This window comes from Xiphias gladius, chromosome 24 (assembly GCF_016859285.1).
Source record: "Xiphias gladius isolate SHS-SW01 ecotype Sanya breed wild chromosome 24, ASM1685928v1, whole genome shotgun sequence".
Taxonomy (NCBI): Eukaryota; Metazoa; Chordata; class Actinopteri; order Istiophoriformes; family Xiphiidae; genus Xiphias; species Xiphias gladius.
In genome coordinates this window covers 16,588,394-16,615,187 of record NC_053423.1, presented here as the reverse complement: position 1 = coordinate 16,615,187, position 26,794 = coordinate 16,588,394, and the positions used below count along the sequence as shown (strand labels likewise).

Genomic DNA, 26,794 nt, shown 5'->3' with positions numbered 1-26,794 from the left:
TTTGTACAAAACTGGATACACACATATTGGGTAAATTTGGGTAATGCTTTTTCATATTTAATTGACCTAGCTGTTGTGCATTGAAAGTACTTTACAACAATATACTTGCACCTTGTACTGGATTATATATATATATATATATTACAATATTATATTAACATTAGTGGTAGTAGTAGTAGTAGTAACATTTCATACTATATTATATTTAATTAGATTATTTTTATTTATTATATTACATATTCTAATGCATTTTACATTATATACTACATCATGATATTCCTATTAAATATCTTGGGATAAGATATTTCTGTATCACTACAATATAGTGAGTGTATATACATAAATATACATACATATACACTACACATACAAAACACCGCTACACACTTTTACATTTTTTTTTATGTATTTCTATTCATCATTCATACTTGTACATACATACTTATATTTATATCATGTAAAGTTTTGTAACGTGAAACCTGAGTCTCTTGTTCATCGTAATATTAAACAAATATATATATATATTTTTTTACTATGTTTCTCTGTTTGCGTGAGTGTATAATCTGTGCTGTTTATCCCCCCGCCGCTAACATATCATGACTCCCTTGATGATATACAGTGAATCGGTATTAGCGAGTGATCACATGTTGTGGGTCCGGTTTCCTCGAAGCGCTGTGTAAACCACGTGACGCAGCTCTCCCTGGTGTCAGAGTGGAAAAGAAACAGGTAAATTCAGTCTCTCGCTTATTGTGTGAGCGAGTCGGTTCGTTATATTTTCTCAACTTAGTTGTAGCAACTCGGGGTTCAGGAATTATATCCTGTCCTAAATCCGACTAGAAGGTCGACAACGAGACCACTTGTCGGTCGGTTGTGTAGCAGTGTCTAATATTGAGCCGGGTTTCTGGTCAGTATTGCCTGTTATTTATTTTCATTTTAGGGGCCTGCAGGCCTGCCATTAGCCTCGGTGTTTTTTTATGTCGACAGCCCGGCCATCAGATTACATCTGGGCCAGACAGACTGAGATTGTTGCAAAGTGGTGGTGCAGTTGATGAAGCTGCTTTGCTAACACAGCTAACTAGCTAACGTTTCCTCGCTATGTGTAACGACGTTAGTTCGTTGAGTTGGCTAACCGACGTTAGCAGTAAACTAGTGGCATGGGCGTTTTTGGTTTGTCGGGTCGAACACGAAAGCTTCAGTGCTCGCTAGTTACTGATTAGCTAGTTGACTTGTTGGCTATCAAGCTTAGTCAGCTAGCGCTAACAACTCAACGTTGTACAGCCAGTTATCGACACTTAGTTAGCTGGTTAGCTAGCAGCTGTTAAAGTTAGCCTCGTAGTCGCCATGAGGTGAAGCCGTGAGAAGCGGAAGCCCACCAAGACTTGAAAGCTTGGTTGCTTTCCACTCGAGTATTAGCCAGTTGGCTAGCGTTTTGGCCATGTGGCTGGCTAGTGGAATTGGATATCTTCGACGGGGCCTGGCTTTAGGCTTGTTTGTGGGCTAGTCCAAACGGGGTTTTACGTAACGTGTGCAAGATTAAGGAGTAGCTGACGATAGCAAGGTTAACAGTTTGCAGTTGAACAGAGATGTAGTTGGCATACTTAACTGTGTTGGGCATCTTCTCTCTCTCATTTGATGTTCAATTCAGTGTAGATCTACCTATCATTGGCTGTGTGATTAAATGATCTCGCTTCACAATTTAGGTTAACTAAACACCACCAAGGCTATTAGGATATAGAAAGCGTTGGATCATGTTCTGAGGTGGGTAAATAAGTTAACCAACGTTATGCACTTGTCAGCCTGGTATGCAACAACACACAGTGCACCGTGGCACTCTAGCTTCCCGGGTCAAGCCCGCGGCTAGCCTTGGTTTTAGACATTGTCCTAGAAAGAGGCTGAAAAACATCCTTTGTCAACGTTTCCAGACGTCTCGGAAACAAAGCTGGTGGTGTCCTCTTGATACCGCTAAGCTTACCTCCACTAGGCAATAAGCTACCAGGCAGTATGAGGAAGTAGTATTCATGTGTACCAGACATGTACATAAGTAGGTCATAGTCACAGGTCTGTAATTCTTCTCCCATCTTTCTCTCCTTAGGTGTTATTCCTTTGTAAATACTGTTATTTGTATATACTGTAAATGATGACGTCCATGGGCGGGAACCGAGCCCGGGGCAACTGGGAGCAGACACAGGGCCAGACACAGAGCCAGACACAGCACAAGCAAAGGCCTCAGGTACCCTCACTTTCACCACCTGTCACACTAACCAGATGCAAAATGATTTGCACCAGGGTTGAATGTAGTCAAATCAAGTATTACCAAATGTCACTCATTTTTGTTAGATGCAAAGTTTCTGGCTATAAAGCTAAATGATGCACACAACAACAATTGGGACAGTATTAGTCGTTATTACTTCAAATATGATATTCATAGCTCAACATGATATGCTCTGTAAGGGACTGTGAGAAAAGATGCCAGTCACAGCCCTATTACATAGCCTTTTGAGAAGTTTAAAGTAGACTGAAGATAGGAATATGCTACAGGATAATCAGGACTGTTGACACCATATTTTTAACGGTCAGGAGGGGAATCCCTGATTTTAGGCTTTGGGATTAAAGCTACAGTCTGAACTACGCTGATCAACTCAGTCACTGATCTAAGTTGACCAACTAACATCACAAGTGTGTGTGATGATTGTAGAGTCCAAAAAGATCTTTAATAGCCCATGATTATTGATAAAAGTGCTGTGACATTATTAGAAGTACCTCTGTCCTGCTGTAAATGAAAAGCTTAACTTCTGTTTGCTTTTTTCTGAAGAAGCCTACTTCTCCAGTTCCCTGACAAAAGTATATCAAAGTGAATTGTCTCAAGCAAATAGTCCATATCTTGCAGGCCATCTTGATGTTTTCCTGATTTTTATTTATTTATTTATAAATCAAAAATTCATTTAGACAGTCAACGGGCATATATTACTTTAGAGGTAGAACTGGAGATTTTGTAAATGGCTAAGTACGTGTTTGTCCTTTCTGTCTCTACAAAAAGCAAAGCTTGTGCTTCTGTTTGTTGACACATGTTGGATGCCTCACTCTTGTTGGCACAGGCTACCGCAGAGCAGATCAGACTCGCGCAGATGATTTCAGACCACAATGATGCAGACTTTGAAGAGAAGGTCAAACAGGTGAGCAGATGCAGAGCATCCTGTTGTCCCAATTCATCCAAACCTAGCTTCCCTCTGTAGTTGTTCTTGCTTGTTTAAAAATAGTAAAGCAGGACTACTTTGTTTTAGCACTAATACATAAAGTATCACATCTATTGTGGTTTGGATTGGGTGGGGTGCATATGTGTGTTTCTTATATTATGCTTTGCATATTTTGTCTGTCAGATGTCATCAAGCAGAGAAAGTCAGTGACACAGCATTCAGTGCATTATATTAAGGTTGCGATGTTGGTGGATTGTTAATCACATCAGTCTCAAGAAAGGGCTATATTTAAAATGATTATAATAAAACGCTTTACTGTGAATAGCTTTAAAATATGTTAATTAGCTATCGTAATAATTGGGAAGAATACTTGAACTGTGTAATTTTTGGTACAATCCTCAATCTCTCCCTCAGTTATGAGGAAGTAGAAAAGCAAAGGGGCTTTTGGGTCCATTTATTCCTTCGTGCTTGTGGTAAGCAGTCAAAAATCTGAGGTGCCACCCTGCTGTTATTAAATGAATCTCAGCAGTTTCATACTGTTGACAAACTAGTGAACTGCTCTAGTTCAGCTCTATCATACACTTGATTACTTATCTGCACTCAAGCCAGATAACCTCTTTATCCTACCCATGTGGCTTTCTATTTATTTTCAGTGCCATTATACAGAATCTGACAATAAATAATGTGTAGTCTGTCCACATTAATGATTAAGTCAAAGTTAAAAAAAAAAAAACAAGAATCTGAAATTTCTTCTGAAGTTAGAAAGCTCTGTAAAGAGGCCATCAGGACCTTTTTTATAAGGTCTTCTGGATAGTTGATTAAAGTGTGTAATAATTTCAGAGAAAGTGAAAGAAGTCATGGTGTCGCAGTCTTTATGGAAAATGAACCTTGTGCTCAAGCCACTGAAGTGTCCTTAACAAGATGCCAAATCCCTGCTGGTAGCAGATGTGTTGTTCTCCAGCTAACCCTGTGTTCTGACTTGCTATTGAAATGAGAATTGTTACAGAATTAAATTTTATTTTACGTATTTCCTACAGTGGTAGAAATTATATTTATTGTTGCATATCGCTATGTCCTTCAATGTAAGTCATTTAAAAAAAAACAACATTCTATATAAGTCTGCAAAAGAGCCTTTTCATAAATAAGATGCCAGGGTCAGGCGGGGGTCCTGTCTGTGTCTCATCATGCCACTCCTTCTTTTCCAGCTGATCGATATCACAGGCAAGGACCAGGATGAGTCTATGATCGCACTGCACGATTGCAACGGGGATGTCAACAGAGCCATTAACGTGTTGCTGGAGGGTAGCCCAGACACTGTGAGTATTGGCTTTGTGTGAGGGCTTAGTACTGTGAGGGCCAAGTTCTGGAGAAATCAGGGCTACACTGGGTTAGATAACTATGGTAATGAACTAACAGTTTACGTTGTACAACTACTGTTACTGTGAAGGTATAGCATGGGATGAATGTGGACAGAGAAGGTGTTTTCCTAGTTTAAACAAAGCTGCATATAAAAGATAAAAAGGTGCATAAATAAGTTCAGTGTAAACAGATTTTCTGTACTTCTTTTGTTCAGTATGTCACTTCTGCATGCCCCTAGTATATTTTTTCTGACCCGTTAAGAAAAACAAATTTTTCTCAAATTTATTAGTCACACCTTATCAATTAAATTATTTAAAAAGAGGTGAATACAATAATCAAATGGTTAATTTAATGTAAGATCATTTCTTAAACATCGCAATCTACGAATTGGCATTGCAAGTGCAGAACCAAGGACCAACTAAATGAGCCTTCATAGTTATAAACAAGTTTTTATATAAATGTAACTAGTAGAACTGGGGGGGGGGATTTAATCCAGAAAAGAGTGGAAATGCAGAGCACATTAAACAGACCTGATAAGGGGCTGTCAACTACTTGGATTGTCAAGATCCAGGATCAATGGATTAAGACTTGGAGAACGAAATTGGCTTGTTCAATATGGCTTCCTGGGAAATTACCGATAAGGAGAACAGAGATTGTTTTCGCTTTGTAATTTAAAGAAGCGGCTGCCACGTCTAGGCCACACAACTCTTAAGTAGTCAGGACGTAGAATTATCACCTGGTGAAAAACTTTGAGATCACCAGAAACTATGTTTTTATACTCAGTTGGGTCACCAGTTGACCAGTAAGTTTTCCCGAATCAGTGCTGTATTGACTCCAGACCATCAGACAACTCTTAACATCCAATTTGTTTTATTTATATATGCATTTCTTTTAGTTCTGATTGTGTTTTAGCTTGGGTCATTGTCCTGTTGTAATGGCAGTGATCCTCAGATCCACTTGAATTGACCCTCACTTTTTTCAGTGAGTGAGTCCAGCAGTACACTGACTTAACAACACCATTGTGCTGTCTTTACTTCTTCCTAAGGACTCATGGGAAATGGTGGGGAAGAAGAAAGGAGTGTCAGGCCAGAAGGAGACTAGCCAAGCAGAGACTGGAGAGGAAGGAAAAGAGAACAGGGAGAAGGGAGGAGAGAAAGATGTAGCACGTCGCCGGGGTGGAGCTCCACGCAAGGGTCGTGGAGCCAGCAGGGGACGAGAGTGTAAGTGTTTACCACGCATGTTAATGTAGGTTTTTCTCGTTTATTTTTTAGTTATGCTTCTAAATCTAAACAGTTGAGTCCCGAAACAAATTACTCTGTATACTATTTTAGAGTTATGTATTTTAATTCTGCTGTGCTTCTATTTTTGCTTTGATTGCTTTTTGGCTTTGTGCTATTACCAAATTTATCTGTGGGAGAGACCCATGTACTTGACATTTAAGAATACAAATGCCAGATTTGTGGGTGGGATACCTGCATAATGAGTAAATTTGACCAGAGATTTGGATTCAGACAGAGTGTGATTTTTCTATACAGCAGGAATGACACATAATCTTATGTTATTCTAATGAAAAGTTTGAGGTTTACCAGACTGCCCTAATATGGCACTCTACATCGAACCAGCACACTATGGCTGCACCATCTTATATCATTCCTCCCATGCAATATTTAAAACTTATTTATTGACAAGGTATGAAAAAAAGTTATTTTTTGAAGAACAGATAGTTAGTTGTCAATCACTAACCAGGGGTCCATTTCATCAAATTTGCAACACAACATGGCTACAATTTTAAAAAATATAATTTCCCATCCTGTGAACTTTGGCACATTTCATTGATTTCATCTAAGTTTCATGACTTCACCTGCATGAAAGCAAGTTTAACCACTAGTTAAACTACAGAGTGGCATCACAAAACATCTTGGTTTGAAGGTGTTGTTTCAGCCTCTACCAACACACCAGTAGTCACCCATTTGATAGCTTTTTATGTTAAAGCTGATAAGCTTTACATGTGTCTTTTCTTACCATCTAGTCATTTAAAGCACACCAGTAGACCTTTATAAACCCCAACTATGGTCATGACTGGGGAACGATGTGTGCCACAGGAAATCATAGCCAGCAGGAAATTCGTCATTTATCTTCATATTTAATACTGGGCTATTCGGGCTCTCATACAGAAGTTTCTCTAAACTATAAAATGTTTCACTGGAAATGATTATTTTGACATCTGCGTGATGTGTAGTGTCTAAATTTGATGCTTTGTCTCTCTTCTTAACTCAAGTTCGAGGACAGGAGAATGGCTTGGATGGCAGCAAGGCTGGAGTAGCTGGAAGAGGTGCAGAGCGAGGCCGAAGGGGAAGAGGCAGAGGAAGAGGGACTGTCGGTAAGTGGTTGTAATTGTCTTTAGTCAAACTCTTTTTGGTGAAGGAGATGTATCCAATCAAAACGAGGTGGGATCTCTGGTTTAATTTTTACATTCTTTCTTGTGGCAATAGTTGTCAAAATAAGAAATTGAAATAAGCTCTCGTTATCTCCCCAGGAGTATCTGGACGGCGAGGAGGCAGATTTTCAGCGCAGGGCATGGGGTAAGGGAACACCTGCGTTGCCTAAAACCAGAGGGCCTTTTGTTCTACTTTTACCTGTTGCCATGGTCACCAGAGAGCAGGACCCCAGCCTATTGTTTAGCCTTAATCCAAAGGAGGGAGGAGATACGTCAGCCAATGGGATGAAACACTGTGGGCCAAATAGCTCTCCTCAGAGAGTTTATGGTGTCTAAACATTTTATTTAGAATGAAATTTGGATAGACCCACTAAGAGGGGTGTCGGGGACCCAACTGACTAACTTTACAGTCTATGCTCTCTGGCCCTGTGCTTTAGGATTATTCAGTTTGTGTTTTGCCCGTTTTGTGTATCAATTTCTGTGTGTGTTCAGTTAATAACATGTCAGTTGACGAGCTGGCATCTTATACTGGCAGCTTGTCAGCGCAGGGCTAGTAGTTGTCATTACAGAGGAAGTACTTCTTAAATGTGGTGGCATTCTTGATTAATTTAATTGCGATTTATTGAGCAGCAATGCAGTAGGACTTCAGCTGTCATAACAGATTTCCTGCCTTTGATGATTAGCAGTCAGGTGTAGAGTCTGCTGAAGTAGCGCATGTGACATAATGTGGCTTTACTCGTGAGGTCAAGGGCTGAGTGGCTGCCTCCCAAGAGCGGAAGGCTGAATGTTATTTTCTCTCTCACTAAAACAAGTATTGAATGTGTACTTCAAAGCTACTGTAATATATATATTTGTACATAGAGGCTCAGGAGGCAGAGGTGCTTTGCTTTCAAAACATATTTGTTTAGGTGGTGGTGCACACAACTATAAGGTTACAAAACTTCATAAGTCTTTAAGGGGAACATGATGGTCGGGGTGTCTGTGAAATATTGTCGGGTTTGTTTTTGGTTTCATGCTGGTTCTCGGTAAGCTTGTATTTTTGTGTGTCGAGAGCTCGGGGGGGTGGATTGCTATCTGAGATGTTTTCATGTTACCTAACCCAACACCCCACACCACACAACAGTTCTGTGATCACTTTTACTTCTTGTTACTAACAGACAAGGTCTACCAGCTTGGCTTCAGTGTAATTTAAACATCACTTTGAGAAGTACAAGTGGCTTTAGAGAAAGCGGCCTTAAACAGATAAGGTGTTTGATCAGGTTTTTACTGTGTGATAAGATGAGAGTGGAGCGCCGTGTGTGTTGTCATTGGTACCTTGTGCAAGTGCTTTCAAGATGATGCCACTGCAGCATGTGGCATTCACCTCACATACACACATTCTGCTTCAAAATGTTAGCATGCGCTGAATCCAACTAAATGAGTACTGTGAGCTCAAGATTATCACACACTGCTGAATAAGCTGATCAAAGAGATTTGTTCCAAAATCGGTGTAAACCTTAAAAGACCAGAATGATAGCAGGAATATTGATAATGAATTCAATATTACCCACAAGTGTTGGTTTTTAGCCAAATATAGCATTTTATATTGTTTTTATTTCCAGAGAGAGGATTTTAGTAGTAGCTTGCAGATGAGGAAAACATCATGTTTCCAAGAATCTGACACAAATTCACTTACATTTTCAGTCAGTGCCCTATAGGAGGAAGAAGCAAGTATTCCGTAATTAAACTGATGGGTAACATTAACTGTACATCTCAGCCAGATAGGCACACTAACTAGAACAGTAACAGTAATCTGTGTCATCAAGCCTACCCCCTTGTGGCTAAGTTATTATTACCTCACTAATACTACATTGACACTTACAGCCGAAATCTGATTTTTGGTACAATCAAAATAAAGTTAAATGTTTTTAGATGTGGAAACCATCCTGGTTCCAAGAATCTCTCTCACATTAATTCAATTCATTATTCAATGCAATATAGTAGAGTCAATATTTTGATGTTTAAAAGGTGTTCCCCGTTTGACAACACTGTTGAAGGAAGTCTTTAGTGTTTAGTATTGTACCATAATAATTATTGACATAATAGAAACATTGCTTTCTTTCTCCTATTTTAGAAAGGTACTTAAAATGTAATTCTGCTGTCTATATTTCACCTTTTATTATCATGAATCAGATCATGGTTTTAAAAATTGTATTAAACTGATCCTGTTTCGCTGTCCTTCAGATTGCGACACACACAGTAATGTGGATGTCTCATCCGGATTGGTGTTGGCCATAACTGCAGCATGTAATTTGGCTGCATATATCCAACCATTCCTGATGTTGGCTGGTGTAAAAGGAGATGCTCAGCGCTGTGACTAGATATTGCTAAGAACGAGAGAACACAGTTCCATTCATTATCTAGCCAGTTGTTTTCAGTTGTACCACAGCATTTGTTGGCTCATTTACAGTGCTGTTTCTTTGGGGTAACTGTTAGCAGCCTTTGTATTTGAATTCTCTGGTTGAAATTGCAGAGGGGAAACCTAGGGAAGAGATGGGAGCCGCAGTTTGTTGTATCCTTATAGGCCTCTCCAAGTTAGCGTATATATAAGCCTTTTGACATTTTTTAATATTTTGTGCGACAGCTACAAAAACTGTAGAAAGCCTAGTTGTACTCTCCTGGAAAAAGATTTTATTTTTGAGACTGTTTAATATTAAGCCGGTCAAGATTTATCGAAAAGTATATGCATCGTTATGTAAAGGTAAAGCAAGTATTAAAAACCTGTAACAAGTATAGTTGCGTAGTAGACTTTTTTTAAAACAATAAGAGTGATACCAAATAAAAGATTGCGGACACAAGGTGTCAATGAAAAGGATTACTACATTTACTCAGGCATACCAGCTATCATTTAGGAACAGTTTTTATTTGTGGTTGCATTGTGTATACTTTTGGTGAGTTGTGTTTCTTAAGTTGTGTATTTTCCCACCATGACTAAAAGCACTCTGGCTTGCCTTGCATAGTAGAGTGACTGAGAGGTGTAGACTGCTTGTTACAGTACTGGCACAGGTAGCTCAAGGGCATTTTGCTTACGCTGCTGCTCTGGATTGTGGTCTGAAAACAAAAGCTATATCTTCTACTTTTACTTTGTTGTGCTTCTTGTAATTGTTGCCATTATTTTTCCTCTGAAGCCAGATTGATAAGGGGCCCAGATATGATATTGCAGGAGGTGAGAGGTGAGTGCATCGCCTCTGGTGTGTCTGTTATTCTTGCTTTCTTTAGGGAGATTTTTGAGTGCCATAAAATTAGATGATGTAATACAAGACATTATTAAATCAGAAAGTATTACTTCTCATTCAATGAATACGATATGAAATAGATATGACCAGCTTGAAATTTGATAAATCGATTTTATGCAAGCCATAAATGTCCTCAGATTTGAAAAGGAAGGATCCTAGACAAATAAAAGAAGCTGCTTGGCTTGGCTTGACTCAGAAGAAAAGTGTTGTACTTCATCATGTTGCTAAGCTGCACCAGCTGTAATTTTTTTCAGTTTACACAGATGTGTCAAATTAAAGAGACATGCAGTATAAGGAAAGAGTTTTTAAGCAACAAAAATGTTATTTAGATGCTTACTCCTCCTCATTTGCATGTCTTCACCGTACAAACACTCAAAGACAGTACTGGTTTCACTTCAGTCTCGTTGTTTCTTCCTGCCTTCCTACTACAAACTCTTTATTAAGTAAAAAGCCTAAAGCCTAATGATGTTAACTGCAATGCTGGGGACTGACTAATAGTACTGATGCACTGAAAACCAACTAAATACGTAATGGTTTAAAAAACTATGCAGATTTGTTTCTGCTTAGCCTTTTCAAAACTTTGACCTGTTGTAGGTTTTAAAAAAAAAAAAAAAAAAAAAAAAAGAATCCAGATTTTTATGTGTGAGCTCCCAGCTGTGGCTAATGTTTTTTGGAAATGGTCAATACATATGCTCAATTCTCAGCTCAACGTTTTTTTTTTTTTTTTTTTTTTTTTTTTTAAATTACTGTCTTTCCCAGAACATTCAACCCTGCTGACTATGCGGAGCCAGCCCAGACAGAAGAAAACTATGGAGGGGGCAGCACCTGGAACAACACGGGAAGCATGGAGCTAGAGGAGGGAGCTAGTAAGTTAATTTAGAAAGGCCCTCCAATTAGAGAAGTTAATCTTATCTTTTAGAGAAGTTAATTTTATCAATGAAGCATCTGTTTAACATCCAAACAATTTTAAAAATCGTGTTTGACATGCCAAAGAAGCTTCGGTAAAGATGAAAGGAGGGTTCAGTGGCATTCAGAGGACACTTGCTTTTTGATGCTGGACTTAGAAGCCTTCTTCACTAACCATGCAAACTGTTTACAAAAACCTAAATCCCAGACGTGCTATATTCCTCCCAGATCTTTACATCCAGATGTCTGTGTGCCCAGCTGAATAAAGGATAATCATCTCTTTCCATGACATTCAGCTTTGTTCTCCTCACCTCTCTTTGTCTCCAGGGTTGGAATACTCTGCAGGAGAGGGAACAAATTACCCACCCAAGTTTGACTCTGCTCCTGGTAAACCTGTCTTCAATTCTGTTGTTTTTATGCATTCCTTATTCTGTATGAGGCTCTCTTTGCCCATCATGATAGTATTGAACGGTTTCTCTTTCACTCATAGGTGCCTGGAGGACTGCCACAGAGGAGTGGGGCACTGAGGACTGGAATGAGGATGTGAGTGTTTCTGGGCTTAACCTCATGCAGGTGCTCTAAATATAAGATAATGTGAGCACTTCTTAAAAAGAAAATCTGGTGTTATCATAGATATTAGCACAGTTTCACTGATGGAGGACTGGCTCTCTCTTTAATTCTGGGTGTTTACTTTTGCCTTTCCAACTTTGACTTCTTCCAACTTCTTCCATCTTCCGCTGCAGCTTTCAGAGACCAAGATATTCACAGCTTCCAGTGTGGCGTCCATGCCTTTGCCTCAAGAGAATGTTACCATCACCAAGGGACAGAGGTGGGTCATTTATGCACTTTATTAGCCTGACTCACGCTTTCCAGCAAATTGCTTTTCCAGGAACTGGTTGAGAGAAAAATTACTGTTTTTAAGTAAACATTTCAAGTAAACATTTTGCTGTTTACTTGTTTTTCAAATGGAGCTGTGACTTTGTCAATCCATTCACTTTTAATGGACATATCAATGTCAACGTGGCATTTAACTTGATAAATTTGGATTTAAATGATTGGTGATTAAGTGATTTTTGTTTTTTGTTTTTTTTGTTTTTTTTAAATTTATTTATTTTTTCCTAATCTAATTGGTGGTCCGTCTAAACAATACGCATGGTTTCCTTGTCTTGCACTATAGTAAACCTGGATATTGTTGTGTTTTGGACTGTTGGTTGGGGGGAAGGAGTATTATGAAGATGTTACCTGAGCTTGAATACATCACCTTGGAAAATTATGATTGTCCTTTTTCAAATCTACTGTTTTCTGGGGTTTTATAGACCAAAAGATTGAGAAAATAATCTGCAGATTAATTAATAGTGAAAATATTTGCAGCCCTAAAATAAATAAATTATAGTGATTTTTAGTGAAAGTAAAAGGTTGTCAGTTTACGTTTTTTAAATGTCCACTTGCCATAATTAATTTTTCTTCATTGCTATAGGATTGACCTTGCGGTGCTCCTGGGGAAGACTCCCCCATCCTCCTCCTCAGAGACAGAAAACCCCCCCATGGAGGCCACCCAGCCTCCCTCCTTGTCCCAGTCACTGGTTTTCAGCAATTCCAAGCAAGGGGTTCCGCTCTCCCAAACATCCTCCAGCACCCCTTATACCCAGCACAGCATGGTGAGACTCAACAATAAAAATAAATAAATAATACTGACGTATTTTTTTTATGTTTTATATACACCCTATACACACTTCCTAACTACACAGGAAATGGATAGGGCCACTGACACCATGTTGTAATTATGGTAGTGTAGTACCAATATTTGTATTATTGTGATAAGTGTCTCATAATCTGCCAACATCGCAGGTCAGCATGCTGAGCAAGGGTTTCGGGGATGTGGGGGACCCTAAAGGAGGTAGCACAGGGACCACTGGCTCTCAGTTCCTGGAGCAGTATAAAACAGCCCAGGCACTGGCCCAGCTGGCAGTCCAGCAATCCCAGACAGGACCTCCCAACACAACACCTTCATCCTGGGATACCAGTGCCACCTCACTTGGACAATATGGTGAGATGCCACCTGTCAATCAAACTAAATACTCCTGTTGAAACCGTTGTTCAATCCCCTTGAGCATGTTAAGGATAATGTGTACTTTATATATTATATTTAACACTACATTTAGAAATGTAAATCTTGATTTTTTTTTTTTTTTTTTAAATGTAGGACAATCTGAACTGCTCTCAGCGTTTTTTCTGTCCTAATTATCCGCCCTCATTCATTGTCCAGATATGAAGACTCAGCCGGAGCCTGCGGTCCATACACCCTTTACGAAGCGGCAACCCTATCAGGCCGCCACCTCAACCTCGTCCATGTTGGATGTTTTCCTGCAGGACAAAGGCCTGCCTCCTTCCTCCTCTGTATCCTCGTCTTCTTCCCTACCCCAACAAACAACATCCTCACCCCATGTGGCGCCTCCCCCTGCTTCCTCCCTTCCCAAAATGGCAGTGGTCCCCTCTCTAGGTCAGCAAGCTTCTCCAAGTTCTTCAGATGCCCAGGGTTCAAGTCCACTCCCTTTGCAGCAACACAAACTCAAACAACAGAAGAAGAGGACCTCCATTACAACAAAGGTAACATTCAAATTACGTTTTTTATTGTTTGTTTGTTTTGTTTGTTTGTTGTTTTTTTGTAATGTTTGGGATGTACAGGCTTTTTGAACATCTTTAAATGCTGCTGAAAAATGCATAGACAGACCCACATTATGCAAGTCTGGTGAAAGTAAGTTTTGAACCTCCTCTAAAGGAAAAAATACACCTTGTTGGAACTTGTTGTTATTTAATGATATGCCATTCATCCTGCCATGAGTGGTTTTGCTTTTTGTGTTGTGGTGGGATCTGATGTCTTGTGTGTGTAAGCAAACATTTGGTCCTTGGACCCAAGTTTGAAGATAGAATACTGGGAACAGACTCAGAGTATTTGGGCCAAATCAAAAAATGCCCCTGATCTTCCTCAGATTCCAGCAATGGCAGTGGAGATGCCTGGCTCAACAGACATCTCAGGCCTCAATCTTCAGTTTGGAGCGCTGCAGTTTGGGTCAGAACCAGTTCTACCAGAGTATGAGTCCACCCCTACCACCACGACACCAGCCAACCAGGTTCAGAACAGTCTGTACACAAGCCCCAATAGGTTGGTACAACAGAGATACACCTTTTAATGTCCTGTCTCATGGTGTCAACTTGTTAACAACTTAATAACAATGCACAATATAAATTTTAGAGTTAAGAAATTTAGACCTCAGGGAACACCTGAAGAGTGACCACTGTAGTTAATTTATATAAGAGAACCTTGCTGGATAAATATTACTGAAATAAAATATTACTTTTGACATGGTGGTTTGCACATACCAAACTCAGATCATTAATACTCAAAGTTCATGTTTGCACCCTTTTTTGGGGTCTGTATTTTTATAATGACTGGGCATTAAGCAGTTAAAGTTCCTCTATTTTCCTATTTAGCATTTATTAGAAGTATTAATGTGTCATAATCTTTAAAAGTGCTTTTAAAATGTTAGTTATCACCAATTTTCAAGTCAAAACCACTGATTGTTCTCAGAGAACACAGTCAAACGTGGTCTTGTCAATACCATTACAATCTGCAGTGAGTCGACTCCAGCTCTCTCAAACTCCAGCCAGATGGACCTGTACGATCAGAGAGCGTCTCAGACACGGCGCTACCCTCCCTCAGTCTCCTCCTCCCCCCAGAAGGATATGCAGCCCAAGGTGAGGCCAAAGCTTCCCTCTTTTTCACTTAAACTGCGCAATCATTTAATACAGTATTGTTAGTAAGGTTCAGTGTGGGGCCAGTGTGGACAACATGTTTAACCCGCACTCAGTCCTCTAGAGCTCAGTACTAGTAAAGGGCTTAAGGTTTAATACAGAAGTCATCTGGTGTAAATGTCTGATCTGGTGTAAATGTTTGTCTGATTTAAAAAGTAAATATACAGGCCTCCACTAATCACATCAATCAGAGTCACAGGTCTTTATACAATCATGGAATTGCAAATTAAAACACCCAGTAAAAATGACAGTACCTTAGTTGTATGCATGTTGTAGTATTATGTGCCCTGAATGTAAAAGTATCGGCACCCCCTCAAGTATTGAATTCAACACCCTTTTTGTAGAATGCATGTTTTAGGGCTCTCACAGTTCCTTTTTTTTAGTTTGGGTCAACAACTTAATTCCCTCTTTATCGCTAAACTCGTATAGAGATCATTACTTCAACTCAAGTGTTAAAATGGTTAAGAGAGCAGGTGTTCTTAATAAACTGCACACTCATTGCAGATGGTGTTACAGTATCCCCTCCTGGCTCCAGCTCTTTTGTGTTATTACATTGTGCTCATTGTAATGCACTGCTGGTTTCAAACCTGACCTGTAATTAAAATGCTCTGCATATCAAACAAGCTTCTTAGTGACTGTTTCCAAGAGCCTAACACCCTTCAAGTTCTTATCAATGGCCTGTTTCCATAGAAACCTGTTAGCTCACCTTCATTGTTGGTTTTACAGAATGGATTCAGTTCAATACAAGCAACGCAATCTGTGGAAGGTAAGCGTCTATTTACAAAGCTCATTTTTTCTTATCAGTATTGTTGAAAATGTCTGAGACATTTGCGACACACACCCACATTCACTCTCTCCCCAGCTGCAGCAGGCTCTGCAGTATCAGTCAAGCCAACCTCTGATTCAGTCACACCGGCATCTGTCTCCAGCATGGGCACTTTGCCGGACAATGGCTCAGGCCCTGCCTCCTTGTTAACTACATCCAATCAGACGTCCCTTAGTGCTCTGGGGCACAGTGAAGACCTTCCTCCAAGCACCATTCCCCCTCCTCAGCACAACAAGTGAGATGCAGCTAAATTAACACACATAATATAGTAGGCAATTAACTAATATCTTAAGTTATGACCTCTTGGCAAACACAAGTATCAGAAAATGTGATGTACATTGGTGATGGGGGAAACGTGCTCTGAACCTTCCTGTCATTTTTACAGCTCTCACCCATCACAACAGAACAGCCTTGCTCCATCTTCAGTCCGGACATCCAACTCAAGCTTACTGGTTAGTACTTTATATGTATATGACCGCATTAATACCAGAACCTATCATGTGGATCTTGTATATTTTGTTTTGCTTTTTTGTTTTTTTTAACAAGACAGAGAAAGCACAGCTTAACATAAGCTTACATGCTTATGCAGGAGAGTGTATCTCCCTCCCCATCTCTTTGAGCCTTTTTAAAAGCTGCATTTCCTGTGGTGGCAGATGGACAAATTAGATGTCCATTCACTTTATTGGACATGTAATTCCATCAATCCTGACTGCATCTATCTCTCTTTATTCTGTCCATCTCACAGCATCCCAGCGTAGACGGTGACTCAAGCCTGCACTCCTCCTCCTTCCCTTCATCCGTCTCAGCCGTGCCGTCTTCATCAGTCCCCTCCTCCTCTTCCTCTGTGGCTTCTGCTGCGCAAGTGTCCCTAGGGGCCCCTCAAGCCTCCTCGGTGGGCTCTGCCACAGTTTCAGCCCCATCCGGCCTTGGCCCCGTCAACAGTCTGGCCATGGGCCTCAACACTGCCTCCATGGGTGCCCCAGCTGCAGCCACCACAGTTTCAGTCTCCACAACGGCTTCAACCATTCCCTCTTCAGCTACTTCCTCATCCACACGCAGTTCTGCAGCATCCTCAGGTTAGATCAAGACACAAGCACGTCATGGGGAAATATCCCCTCCATCCTCCAGACTGTTTTGCATCCAAATCACGCAGTACGAAATTGCTGAACAAAAATCCTAATGTTCTATTTTTTCCCCCCTTCACAATGTTTGCCTCGCAAACTTTTATTTTTGTCCTGTCAATTTACAGGTAGCATTAGTAGTGAGTTAATTGTAGCTTGGTTTACTTGTGTTCGGACCACACAATTCTGTATAACTTGCCGATAAGATGGACTGCCGGGCTCATATGATACTATTGTCAGCTTCACTATAAATTGCTGCTCAAAAGTTGCTCAATCTGCTCTACATACTGAAATGATTGTAGCAGGGCATAAAGTAGAGCCTCTATGTGGTGTTTATAGTTTCTCAAATTCCTTATTTTGCTTTGTGTTTTGTGTTGCTATACATTTATCACTTGGCGCTCCAATTTCCTCTTGCTTATAAGAGTTACAGTGATGCATAATTGTAACTGTTATCATTGATTGTGCGGTCAGGTGGCATGATTTTCTCGTAAAGTTGCTGTGATCTTGATGGCTTCATCTTGTGTTTTGTGGGGTAGCTTTAAGTGATTGTATTATTGTGGTGTTACCCCACAGTGCTGCAGCTATACCAAAACATTGATTAAATAAGTGTGTGCTTTTGACCATGATCATTGTCTCTGAGTCGAAAAAGAGAAAAAACACGGTGACCCTTCATTTGATAAGAGCACATTGTATTTGTCTGGGGTTGGATGAACTGGTTTTCATTTCCTCAGCATCACTGGCGGAGTTCCCGTGATTCTGACTCATGTTGCTCTCAGTTTGCTTGTTTTCTGAAGCTTATTCTTTTCTCTCTCTTTTTGACACGTTAGTTGTTTTCCCTCTCTGCTCCCTCTGCCGGTGCACAGTCACGTGGTGTAATGCAGTCTCGTCATTTATTGAAGTAGCCTGGAAAGATTTGTTAGCAGTTGGTTTGGTGCAAAAGAAATTGAAACGTGGCAGAATCGTCATGTACACCTGAGACTGTGATAGGCATCGACTGAAACTTGGATTTTAATGAATGATTGCACAGCCCTACTCTGTGTTCCTGAGTTTACACTGGCAAATAAATGGGTGTACTGTATTTTCACAGAGCACAAAGTTTTGCAAATGGCCATTGGTTTTTATAGCATTTGGCTTGTTGAGAAAATCAATACATAAATGTATATTTAATATACTACATTGTCTTGTGCATACAGGGAAAGCACCTCCAAACCTGCCACCCGGAGTGCCCCCTCTTCTGCCCAACCCATACATCATGGCCCCAGGACTACTGCACGCCTACCCTGTAAGTTCATGACAAATTCAAGACAATCTTAATGCAGTCTCTTAAGTGTCACCTGTGCTTTTCAGATTTAGATTATGTTGCATTATTGATATCGTTAGTAACACCATTTTCTGGTACACTTCTTGTTTTGTTTCAGCCTCAGGTGTACGGCTATGATGACCTACAGATGCTGCAGACAAGAATACCGCTGGTGAGTGTTCAACTACTGCAATAAAAATATTATGCTCAAGTCATACTTCATTCACTCATGGCCTGGGTTTTTATTTTATAAAAATTATTTTTTTTAATCTCTTCAGGATTATTATAGCATCCCCTTTGCAACTCCCACAACAGCACTGACTGGCAGAGAAGGCAGCCTGACGAGCAACCCTTATTCTGGTGAGCCATCCGCTAATAATTGCCTCAGTGAAAAGTTGACCTTAGTGTGTCTATTCAGCTGTTAGCTGCGGATTGAAGATGATTTATGTGGTTACTTGAAGAAGCAGCAGCGGTTGATGAAGACCAAATTTTATATGATAATCCTGACAAAAAATTTAGTGGGGTATTCATGTTACTGAGAGTTTTTTTTTTTGTGGTTATTGATAGAAACCAGAGCCTGGTAGGATGACAGTGAATCTCCCTGTGGTCACACATTGGCTTTATCAGGATAATGTTGGTCATATGGCTTTATAACCATGATTCCAGTGTCAAGCGTTTGTTGCTGAATACATGCTGTATTGCTATCAAAATCAAGGGAAGTGGGATAGAGATACAGTAAATAATTTTTGGTGCCGATTTATCTAATACTGTTCGATCACACTCATAAATGGATCAACATCCTATCAACTAAGGCACCTCACAACAAGCCAAAACACCAATCTTCTTCATTCTTAGTGTCCTTTGTTAACCTGAGATGTAATGATTTTCTTGCTCTCACCTGCAGTCTTTACACTGTCATACCTTTTTAGTAATTTTCCAATCTGTCCTTTCCCGTGCAGGCGACTTATCAAAGTTTGGTCGAGGTGATGCATCATCCCCGGCTCCAGCCACCACGTTAGCTCAGACACAACAGAACCAGACCCAGACACATCACACCACACAGCAGACCTTCCTCAACCCGGCGCTGCCACCTGGCTACAGCTACACAAGCCTCCCATACTACACTGGCATGCCAGGCCTGCCCAATACCTTCCAGTATGGACCTGCTGTGTTTCCGGTAAGAAAACTTTAGACTTTTCCAGAGTTTGCCAACTTGTTTGATCCATTACTGTCCCTGCTCCCACACTGAGTTGGCTCCTGTGTTTTTAATATTTTCTCTTTAGGAATAGATATATTATGAAATCACAAGGAAAAAAGGAGTCAGGATTTTTAGTGGTCTTATTAATGTTCCACAGAAGGATGATTTTTGATGTCCATGGGACCTTTGCTCTATCAGCAAAGGTCACATTTGAGTATTTCCTGACTCTTCAGCTATAAAAACAGCCAAATTGATGGGAAAAATAACAACAATTTGATGACCTCCATGGCCTTTCTCATTATGCTGCTTCAGTCAAATCTGTTCAGTTCCTGTTTATTTCGTCCTCGGTGACATGATACCATGTTTTTTTTTTACCAGGTGGCTCCTACCTCGTCAAAGCAGCACGGTGTGAATGTCGGCGTCAATGCATCAGCCACACCTTTCCAGCAGGCTAGTGGCTATGGTTCTCATGGATACAGCACTGGTGAGACACTAAACCTTATTGAAAGGGCATGTTTAGAGGGATCGTGCAGGTCCCGCTCTATATACTTGCATACCAATAACTCTGTGCTGATTCTCACATTGAGCCCATTGATTTCTCATTGGTGTGGAGTGCATATTTCATTTGAGCTCTGCAGCATATGCAAGCATAAACATGATGCTTGAGTAAAGTCACTTGTTATGCTTGTGTCAGGACGGTTGTTAATGGATCATAAAAGATTCTTGTCTGTTGATTCTCACTTGAACTGTCGACCTCAAAGGTAAACAAAATGTTTTCAAATTGACCAAGAGCATGACTAGTGTTCAGGTTTAGGTGTGTCTATTGGAAATGCATCTGCATCTTGTACACAATTTTCATTGCCTGTATACACAAGGAACATGCCTCAATAATTCAGCTGTTTTATAATAACGTCTGTCACTTTTATTACATGGCTTCTCATAATAAAATATATGGGACTGCCATTTAAACCAAATGGAAAAGAGAAGAGGGGTTTCATAAGTGGTACCTGGCTATACCAGTTTAAATAACAGGGGTTAGATTATTGGTCTCCTGCTGTCTTCCATTGCTTGCTTGGCTCATTTCAGAAAGTGTAGTTTGCCCAAGGGCTTCACCATTCACCCCATCTCCTACACACAGATTGATCATGAACACATCAACAAATGGAGCACCCATCATCTTCCCACATTTCGTAGTGACTCCTCTCTGAGCCCATATTCTTTCAGTAGTTTCATATTTTCCCAGTGGCCTTCTGGTATCTACTCCATCACCTTTATAGTCTTTATTTTTTTGTGTGTGTGTGGTTTTTTTTTTTTTTTTTTTGTTTTTTTTTCTCAGTGATGCTGTATTTTATTTTCATGCTTTTAATTTATCACTCAGTATCCACCTTTGGTCACACGTGCAACACCTATTTGTTCTAAGCTGCACCATCTGCTGCTTTCTGCCATCACCCAACTCAAGCTCACTCTCCACCGCCCCTACCCCACCTTCCCCTCCGACACACACCCCGCCTGCCCCCGCACTTCCCCCACCTCCTCCCTTCAGACTTGGGTCAAATAGTACTTGCAAATGATAGTTAGCGTTGAATCTGACCTGTTTGTCGTACTGGATGGGTAGGGTTTGCCACACAGGACAATGCAGTTGGTGTCAAAGTTCAGATCATTACAGCAAAGTATTGAGATATTAATATAGTGTGTTTCCTACAGGACTTGACACTATCTGTATTGTCACAATTTGGTAAAACCTGACCATGTGGTACACAGTTTCAAACAAACGCTATGAATTATTTGCAATGCTACTTGAGGCAGGTCTGCCTCCCCCTGCCTGGTGTGTCTAACGCTGTGGGCTGCGGCTGTGTGTCTGACTGTTGCAGGCTATGAGGATGTGGGCCAGGCTTCAGGGAGTGGGGATTTCTGTAAGGGCGGATACGGCACTGCCGTGGCCGCTGCCGCTTCTGCACAAAACAAGCCAGCCAGCTCTGTCACCGGGCCTGGAGTCGGTGAGTGCCGCAACATGCCAAATTAAAACGAAAAGAAAAAAAAAAAAAACCCTGTCCCTCCCGTCTTCCTCCTTGTGTCACCAGCCATCCTTCTCCCCCTCTTTGCTCTTTTTCCTTTGCCTCATCACTGATGAGCTGCGGCTGTGGGAAGACCCGTCACTACATACGCTTTTAGACAGTCCAATGCAGCCTGCAAGCATTGTCTGCCATTCTGTCTGTTAACTGTTGTCTTCCAGGGTAATTCATCATCAGTCCTATCCGGTTTTTATGTTGTAGACAGTTGCTTATCAGTTTTATGGAAAAAAATGTGGCAGCTCACAAGGGCTGTGGCTGCCATAAACTGATGATGAGTTACTCTGGGTGGTGCTGTCCCATTTTCCCTGTGTGTTGCTTGCTCTTCACTCATGTTGTCATTGCTTATATGTCCGTCTCCAGAGTAACGAGCTTGCAGTCCTGTGGGTGAAATAGGTTAGAACCCAGGAGAGGGCAATGAAATGTCTACAATTCTCGATGAAAATAAAGCTGTGATTTACAGTGTAAGGACAGTGTGTGAATATTCAGTTTGAAGAGCTTCATCAAAGGGGGCTATGCCAAACCACTCTCACATTGTACCAGAATGAAAGCAGATTTGCCTTGTAATGATGTACTTGAGGGTTTGATCATCAGTATTTCTGCTCTGATATTTGGAGTGTTATATTGTGGCATTTCCATGACAAATTTCATGAGAATTACAGATTGTGTACCCAAGCAAGGCGGCAGAAGGAAATGGCACCAACCTTGAGTATTCCCACTAATGCAGTTGCAGCTCTTGCACAAAAACAAGCCAGCCAGCTCTGTCACCGGCCTGAGTCGGTGAGTGCCGCAACATGCCAAATTAAAACGAAAAAGAAAAAAAAAAACCCTGTCCCTCCGTCTTCCTCCTTGTGTCACCAGCCATCCTTCTCCCCTCTTTGCTCTTTTTCCTTTGCCTCATCACTGATGAGCTGCGGCTGTGGGAAGACCCGTCACTACATACGCTTTTAGACAGTCCAATGCAGCCTGCAAGCATTGTCTGCCATTCTGTCTGTTAACTGTTGTCTTCCAGGGTAATTCATCATCAGTCCTATCCGGTTTTTATGTTGTAGACAGTTGCTTATCAGTTTTATGGACAAAAATGTGGCAGCTCACAAGGGCTGTGGCTGCCATAAACTGATGATGAGTTACTCTGGGTGGTGCTGTCCCATTTTCCCTGTGTGTTGCTTGCTCTTCACTCATGTTGTCATTGCTTATATGTCCGTCTCCAGAGTAACGAGCTTGCAGTCCTGTGGGTGAAATAGGTTAGAACCCAGGAGAGGGCAATGAAATGTCTACAATTCTCGATGAAAATAAAGCTGTGATTTACAGTGTAAGGACAGTGTGTGAATATTCAGTTTGAAGAGCTTCATCAAAGGGGGCTATGCCAAACCACTCTCACATTGTACCAGAATGAAAGCAGATTTGCCTTGTAATGATGTACTTGAGGGTTTGATCATCAGTATTTCTGCTCTGATATTTGGAGTGTTATATTGTGGCATTTCCATGACAAATTTCATGAGAATTACAGATTGTGTACCCAAGCAAGACGGCAGAAGGAAATGGCACCAACCTTGAGTATTCCCACTAATGCAGTTGCAGCTCTTGCACAAAAGCAAATTATTTAATTGACCTTAAGGACAGAGTCGCCGTGACTATGTTCTGTTATAGTGTCCTTTTTTTTTTTTTTTTCCCCCTTCCTAAATTCAATTGGTGACTTTGAAACCCTGAAAGTGTTGCTGATGGATTACCTTGTGATTGTATGCAGCAGAAAACATGGCAGACCTACCGGGCTGCTCTTCATCAACTGGTTCTTCATTTGCGCTGATCTCGCCGATCACAAGAGTTTTAGATAAAAGCTGTCAAAACCAATTTTACGCAAGTGCCAAAAGATGGCTATGGAAAGCACAGAGAAATGTATGTAGACATAAGTTAGTTATTTAGTTGAATGACAGAAAATCAGTAAAAATTTTTGATAATTTACTGGTTCCAATATTTCAGACATGAATATTCACTGTTTCTCTTTCTGAATACATATGGGTTTTTGGACTATTGGTTAGTCAAAACAAGCAATTTAGATATGCCAGCTTTGGTTCGGGGAAATTGCAATGGGCATTTTTTACTATTTCTTGAGATTTTATAGACCAATGATTATATTAGGAAAAGAATCTTCATATTAATCAATAACTGAATCGATGAAAGTAATTGCAGTCCTAATTGAATGTGGAGAATAAATAAACTATGCTCATTCCTTCAGGCGTTGTACACATTCAAATATGGATTTCTGTGTAAAAGCTGTAATAGTGCACTCACTAGAAGTAGAGGAGTTTTTAGGACTGAACACATGGAGAAATCATAACACTTCCAAAATTAGACACATTTTTAAACAGGTCTTTTAGGTATTTTTAAGGCGCTAACATTTTGTCGTGAAAATACCACTGGACTGAAGACTTGAAAGTATGAGTCTTTCCTGTCCAGAGTCCGTCTTGTTTTGCACACCAGTTGACCCTGTTCTGCATCTCCATGGTGATACAGGGGGTCAATGTGTGCCAGAACAAACTGAGCAGTAACCACCAGATACAGTCAGACTTAAAACCACTGTGGCTGACTGGAACTGATACGCTACTACACCACCTTTCTCATCTTTCTTCTGGTTCACCTCATCCCTCTTCATCCACTCACCCTGTCTCTCTTTACTGTCCCAATTAGAGGGAAATTATGCTGGAATCATCTATGAACTTATGCTGACATAGATATTCATACCTGAAATTTCCTAGGATTCTTTTTTTTTCTCTCTCTCTCTCTGATACTTGAATCAGAGAAAGTGTGCATACAAATATAAAAAGTTTCTATTCTGTCATAGATATTAGATTCCCTGTTGTTAATACACCATATAATATTTATGGTAATTAGAATCTCATTATAACCATGTGGCTGGTCATGGTTTAAGTCACTAAGTCCCTTTTACATGTTCAGTTTACCAGTTTTTGGACTGAGTTTTTCTCCTGTTTCCCCTGTCTCTGCAGGAGTCTCTGTGACATCAAGCAACACGGGGGTACCGGATATTTCAGGGTCTGTTTACACAAAGACGCAGGTAATTGCAGAACATGAATGTTTAGATAAGTATTTCGACCCCGTCTTCACTGGAAAAGGACTTTTTCCGTCCATATGGTATAATTGCATTGAAATTATTTTTTTATATTTGTCCGTCACTGAGACTGACCACTTAAACTTAAACTCTTTTTTTTTTTTTTGGCAGTCATTTGAGAAGCAGGGTTTCCACGCGGGCACGCCGGCAGCTTCGTTCAGCCTGCCCTCGGCTTTAGGGAGCGGGGGACCCATCAACCCCCCGGCTGCTGCTGGCTACGCCCCAGCCCCATTCATGCACATCCTGGCACCGCACCAACAACCGCATTCTCAAATTCTGCACCACCACCTGCAGCAGGACGGACAGGTAGTGTACATGCTGTTGTTGTTGTGTTTGTCTGTCTAAGGGTGTTTTCACACCTAACCCGGTTGGTTCAGTTGCAACAAACTCTGGTGTGTTTGCCCAGTTAGTACGGTTTGTCTGGGCTGGTGAGAAAGCTGTCCAAATATCTCTGGTGCAGACCGAACAACTGGACCGAGACTGCTTGAAAAGCGGGTCCAGGTCCACTTCCAAGCTGATTCTGGTGCGGTTCTTTTGTTGTCAAAAGGCAAACAGACTAGTCACAGTGATAGTAGATATGTGGTTTTAGCATGAATTCAGAAGCAAAACTACTCATAAATCCAAATGCTGTTCGCAAGCTTTTCAGGAGTAACTCATTCATTGAGCAGTTTTAATTAGCTTCACCAGCTCTACATGAACCTGCATGGGGAAATCCAATTCCAGTGATTTGACAGCAGATAGTGCAGCGCTTCACTGCACCTTATGTGTTTATCTTCCTTTAGAAAAAGGACATAAGAGGTGTCATGTACCCTAATATTACGAGGGGACAAAGTTGCTATGTGGGCACTCTTCCGCTTTTTCTTCCTTTTTTTTCTTTTTCTTTTGGACATTAAAGTCAGCAGATGGATTTAAAATTAGTGTAGCTTTTGAATTCATGAGAAACGCATCGTAGTTTGCTTGGAACCGGACCAAAGTCCTCCTTTCAGGTTGTCTCAGTTGTGTTGTTTAGTCCACACCAGAGTTTGATTGACAGCTTTTACACCAGCCCAAATGAATTGCACTAACCAGGCAAACACACCAGGTTTTTTGTTTGATCCAAACCAAACAGGGTAGGTGTGAAAGCCTTATGATACTCATGAAGGGTCCAAATGTAACACCCAGCATCACGTCATTATTGATTTTATTTTAAAGATAAACATTCAGTAATCACTGAATAAAGATGAACATAAAATACAGATAAACATTGTTACACAAGACGAACTAATGCAACAGATGTAATGTGCACAGGTTATCTAGCTGGTCATGCTTTTTAATTCAGGTTAAAACACCTAAACAAACAATGGATAAGGCGGATAATGACGACAGGACAGAACTTAACAGACTATGTGCATGAGTATATGTATTCGTCTTGTACATGACTGCGTATGTACTGACATACAGGTGTGAGCGTAAGCATATGTTGGTGTACATTTATGTGACTGACAGATCCATTTAAAAACTTGTGCAGTTCCATTTAAAACTTTCCGTGGCAGATGGATGAATCATGAAGTGTATATGTAGGTTAATCATGTCATTACGCTGCCCAATATTTGAGAGAACACTTGGCGTGACGTGACAGCTCAGTGAACGCTCTCCTCTCTCCACAGAGCGGCACTGGACAGCGCAGCCAGAACGCCTCCATTCAGCAGAAGTCTCAGATCAACAAGTCAGCATACAACAGCTACAACTGGGGGGCAAACTAACATACACTGTCAGCCCCCCCCCCCTCCACCCAACCCACCCACCCACTTGTTGACAGAAGCTAGGAGGGGGCTCATCACTCCTTCCGCAAACAGTCTCCACATATAAACTCCCTCTTCCCCCTGCAGAGATTTCCCTCCCCAGTCTCTTGGCCCAGCAATCCCGCAGCTCTGACCGCGGTCAGAGGAGGTGCTGTGCCGAGAGAACAAGCACTGTAACGATGCATGGATGGGTGGGAGGGACAGGAGGGGCATAGAAGAGAGGGGAGATTGGAGCTAAATGGTTATAGAAATACACCGTCGAGAGGTGAAATATTGAGTGTTGGGAATTTGTATCAAGTTAACCCCCGCCCCACCCCCTTTTCTTTCACTTGTATGTAACATAGAACTGTTTTCTAAAAGAATGAACATTTCCTGTGCTTTTTTTTTT

At 40.9% G+C, this 26,794-nt stretch overlaps 1 protein-coding gene across 7 annotated transcripts; it reads left to right on the top strand.

Moving 5' to 3' along the window:
• The first annotated feature begins 633 nt into the window (after positions 1-633).
• ubap2l (ubiquitin associated protein 2-like) lies at positions 634-26,794 on the top strand. Of its 7 annotated transcripts, none has more exons than XM_040121469.1 (30): positions 634-726; positions 2,093-2,230; positions 3,096-3,173; positions 4,400-4,510; positions 5,599-5,773; positions 6,832-6,933; positions 7,090-7,135; positions 10,158-10,202; positions 11,025-11,131; positions 11,499-11,558; positions 11,662-11,714; positions 11,915-12,000; positions 12,649-12,829; positions 13,020-13,218; positions 13,438-13,778; positions 14,162-14,334; positions 14,807-14,927; positions 15,711-15,750; positions 15,847-16,045; positions 16,196-16,262; positions 16,556-16,886; positions 18,125-18,213; positions 18,350-18,403; positions 18,510-18,591; positions 19,191-19,408; positions 19,808-19,913; positions 21,301-21,426; positions 24,504-24,571; positions 24,737-24,931; positions 26,272-26,794. In XM_040121469.1, the coding sequence occupies exons 2-30, from the start codon at positions 2,135-2,137 to the stop codon at positions 26,365-26,367; spliced, it is 3,645 nt and encodes a 1,214-aa protein (XP_039977403.1). In that variant the 5' UTR covers positions 634-726; positions 2,093-2,134; the 3' UTR covers positions 26,368-26,794. The 7 variants fall into 7 exon arrangements, with proteins under 7 accessions (XP_039977403.1, XP_039977405.1, XP_039977402.1 ...); XM_040121471.1 differs by lacking the exon at positions 634-726 and adding an exon at positions 758-904 and having other exon boundaries at positions 14,837-14,927; XM_040121468.1 differs by lacking the exon at positions 634-726 and adding an exon at positions 758-904.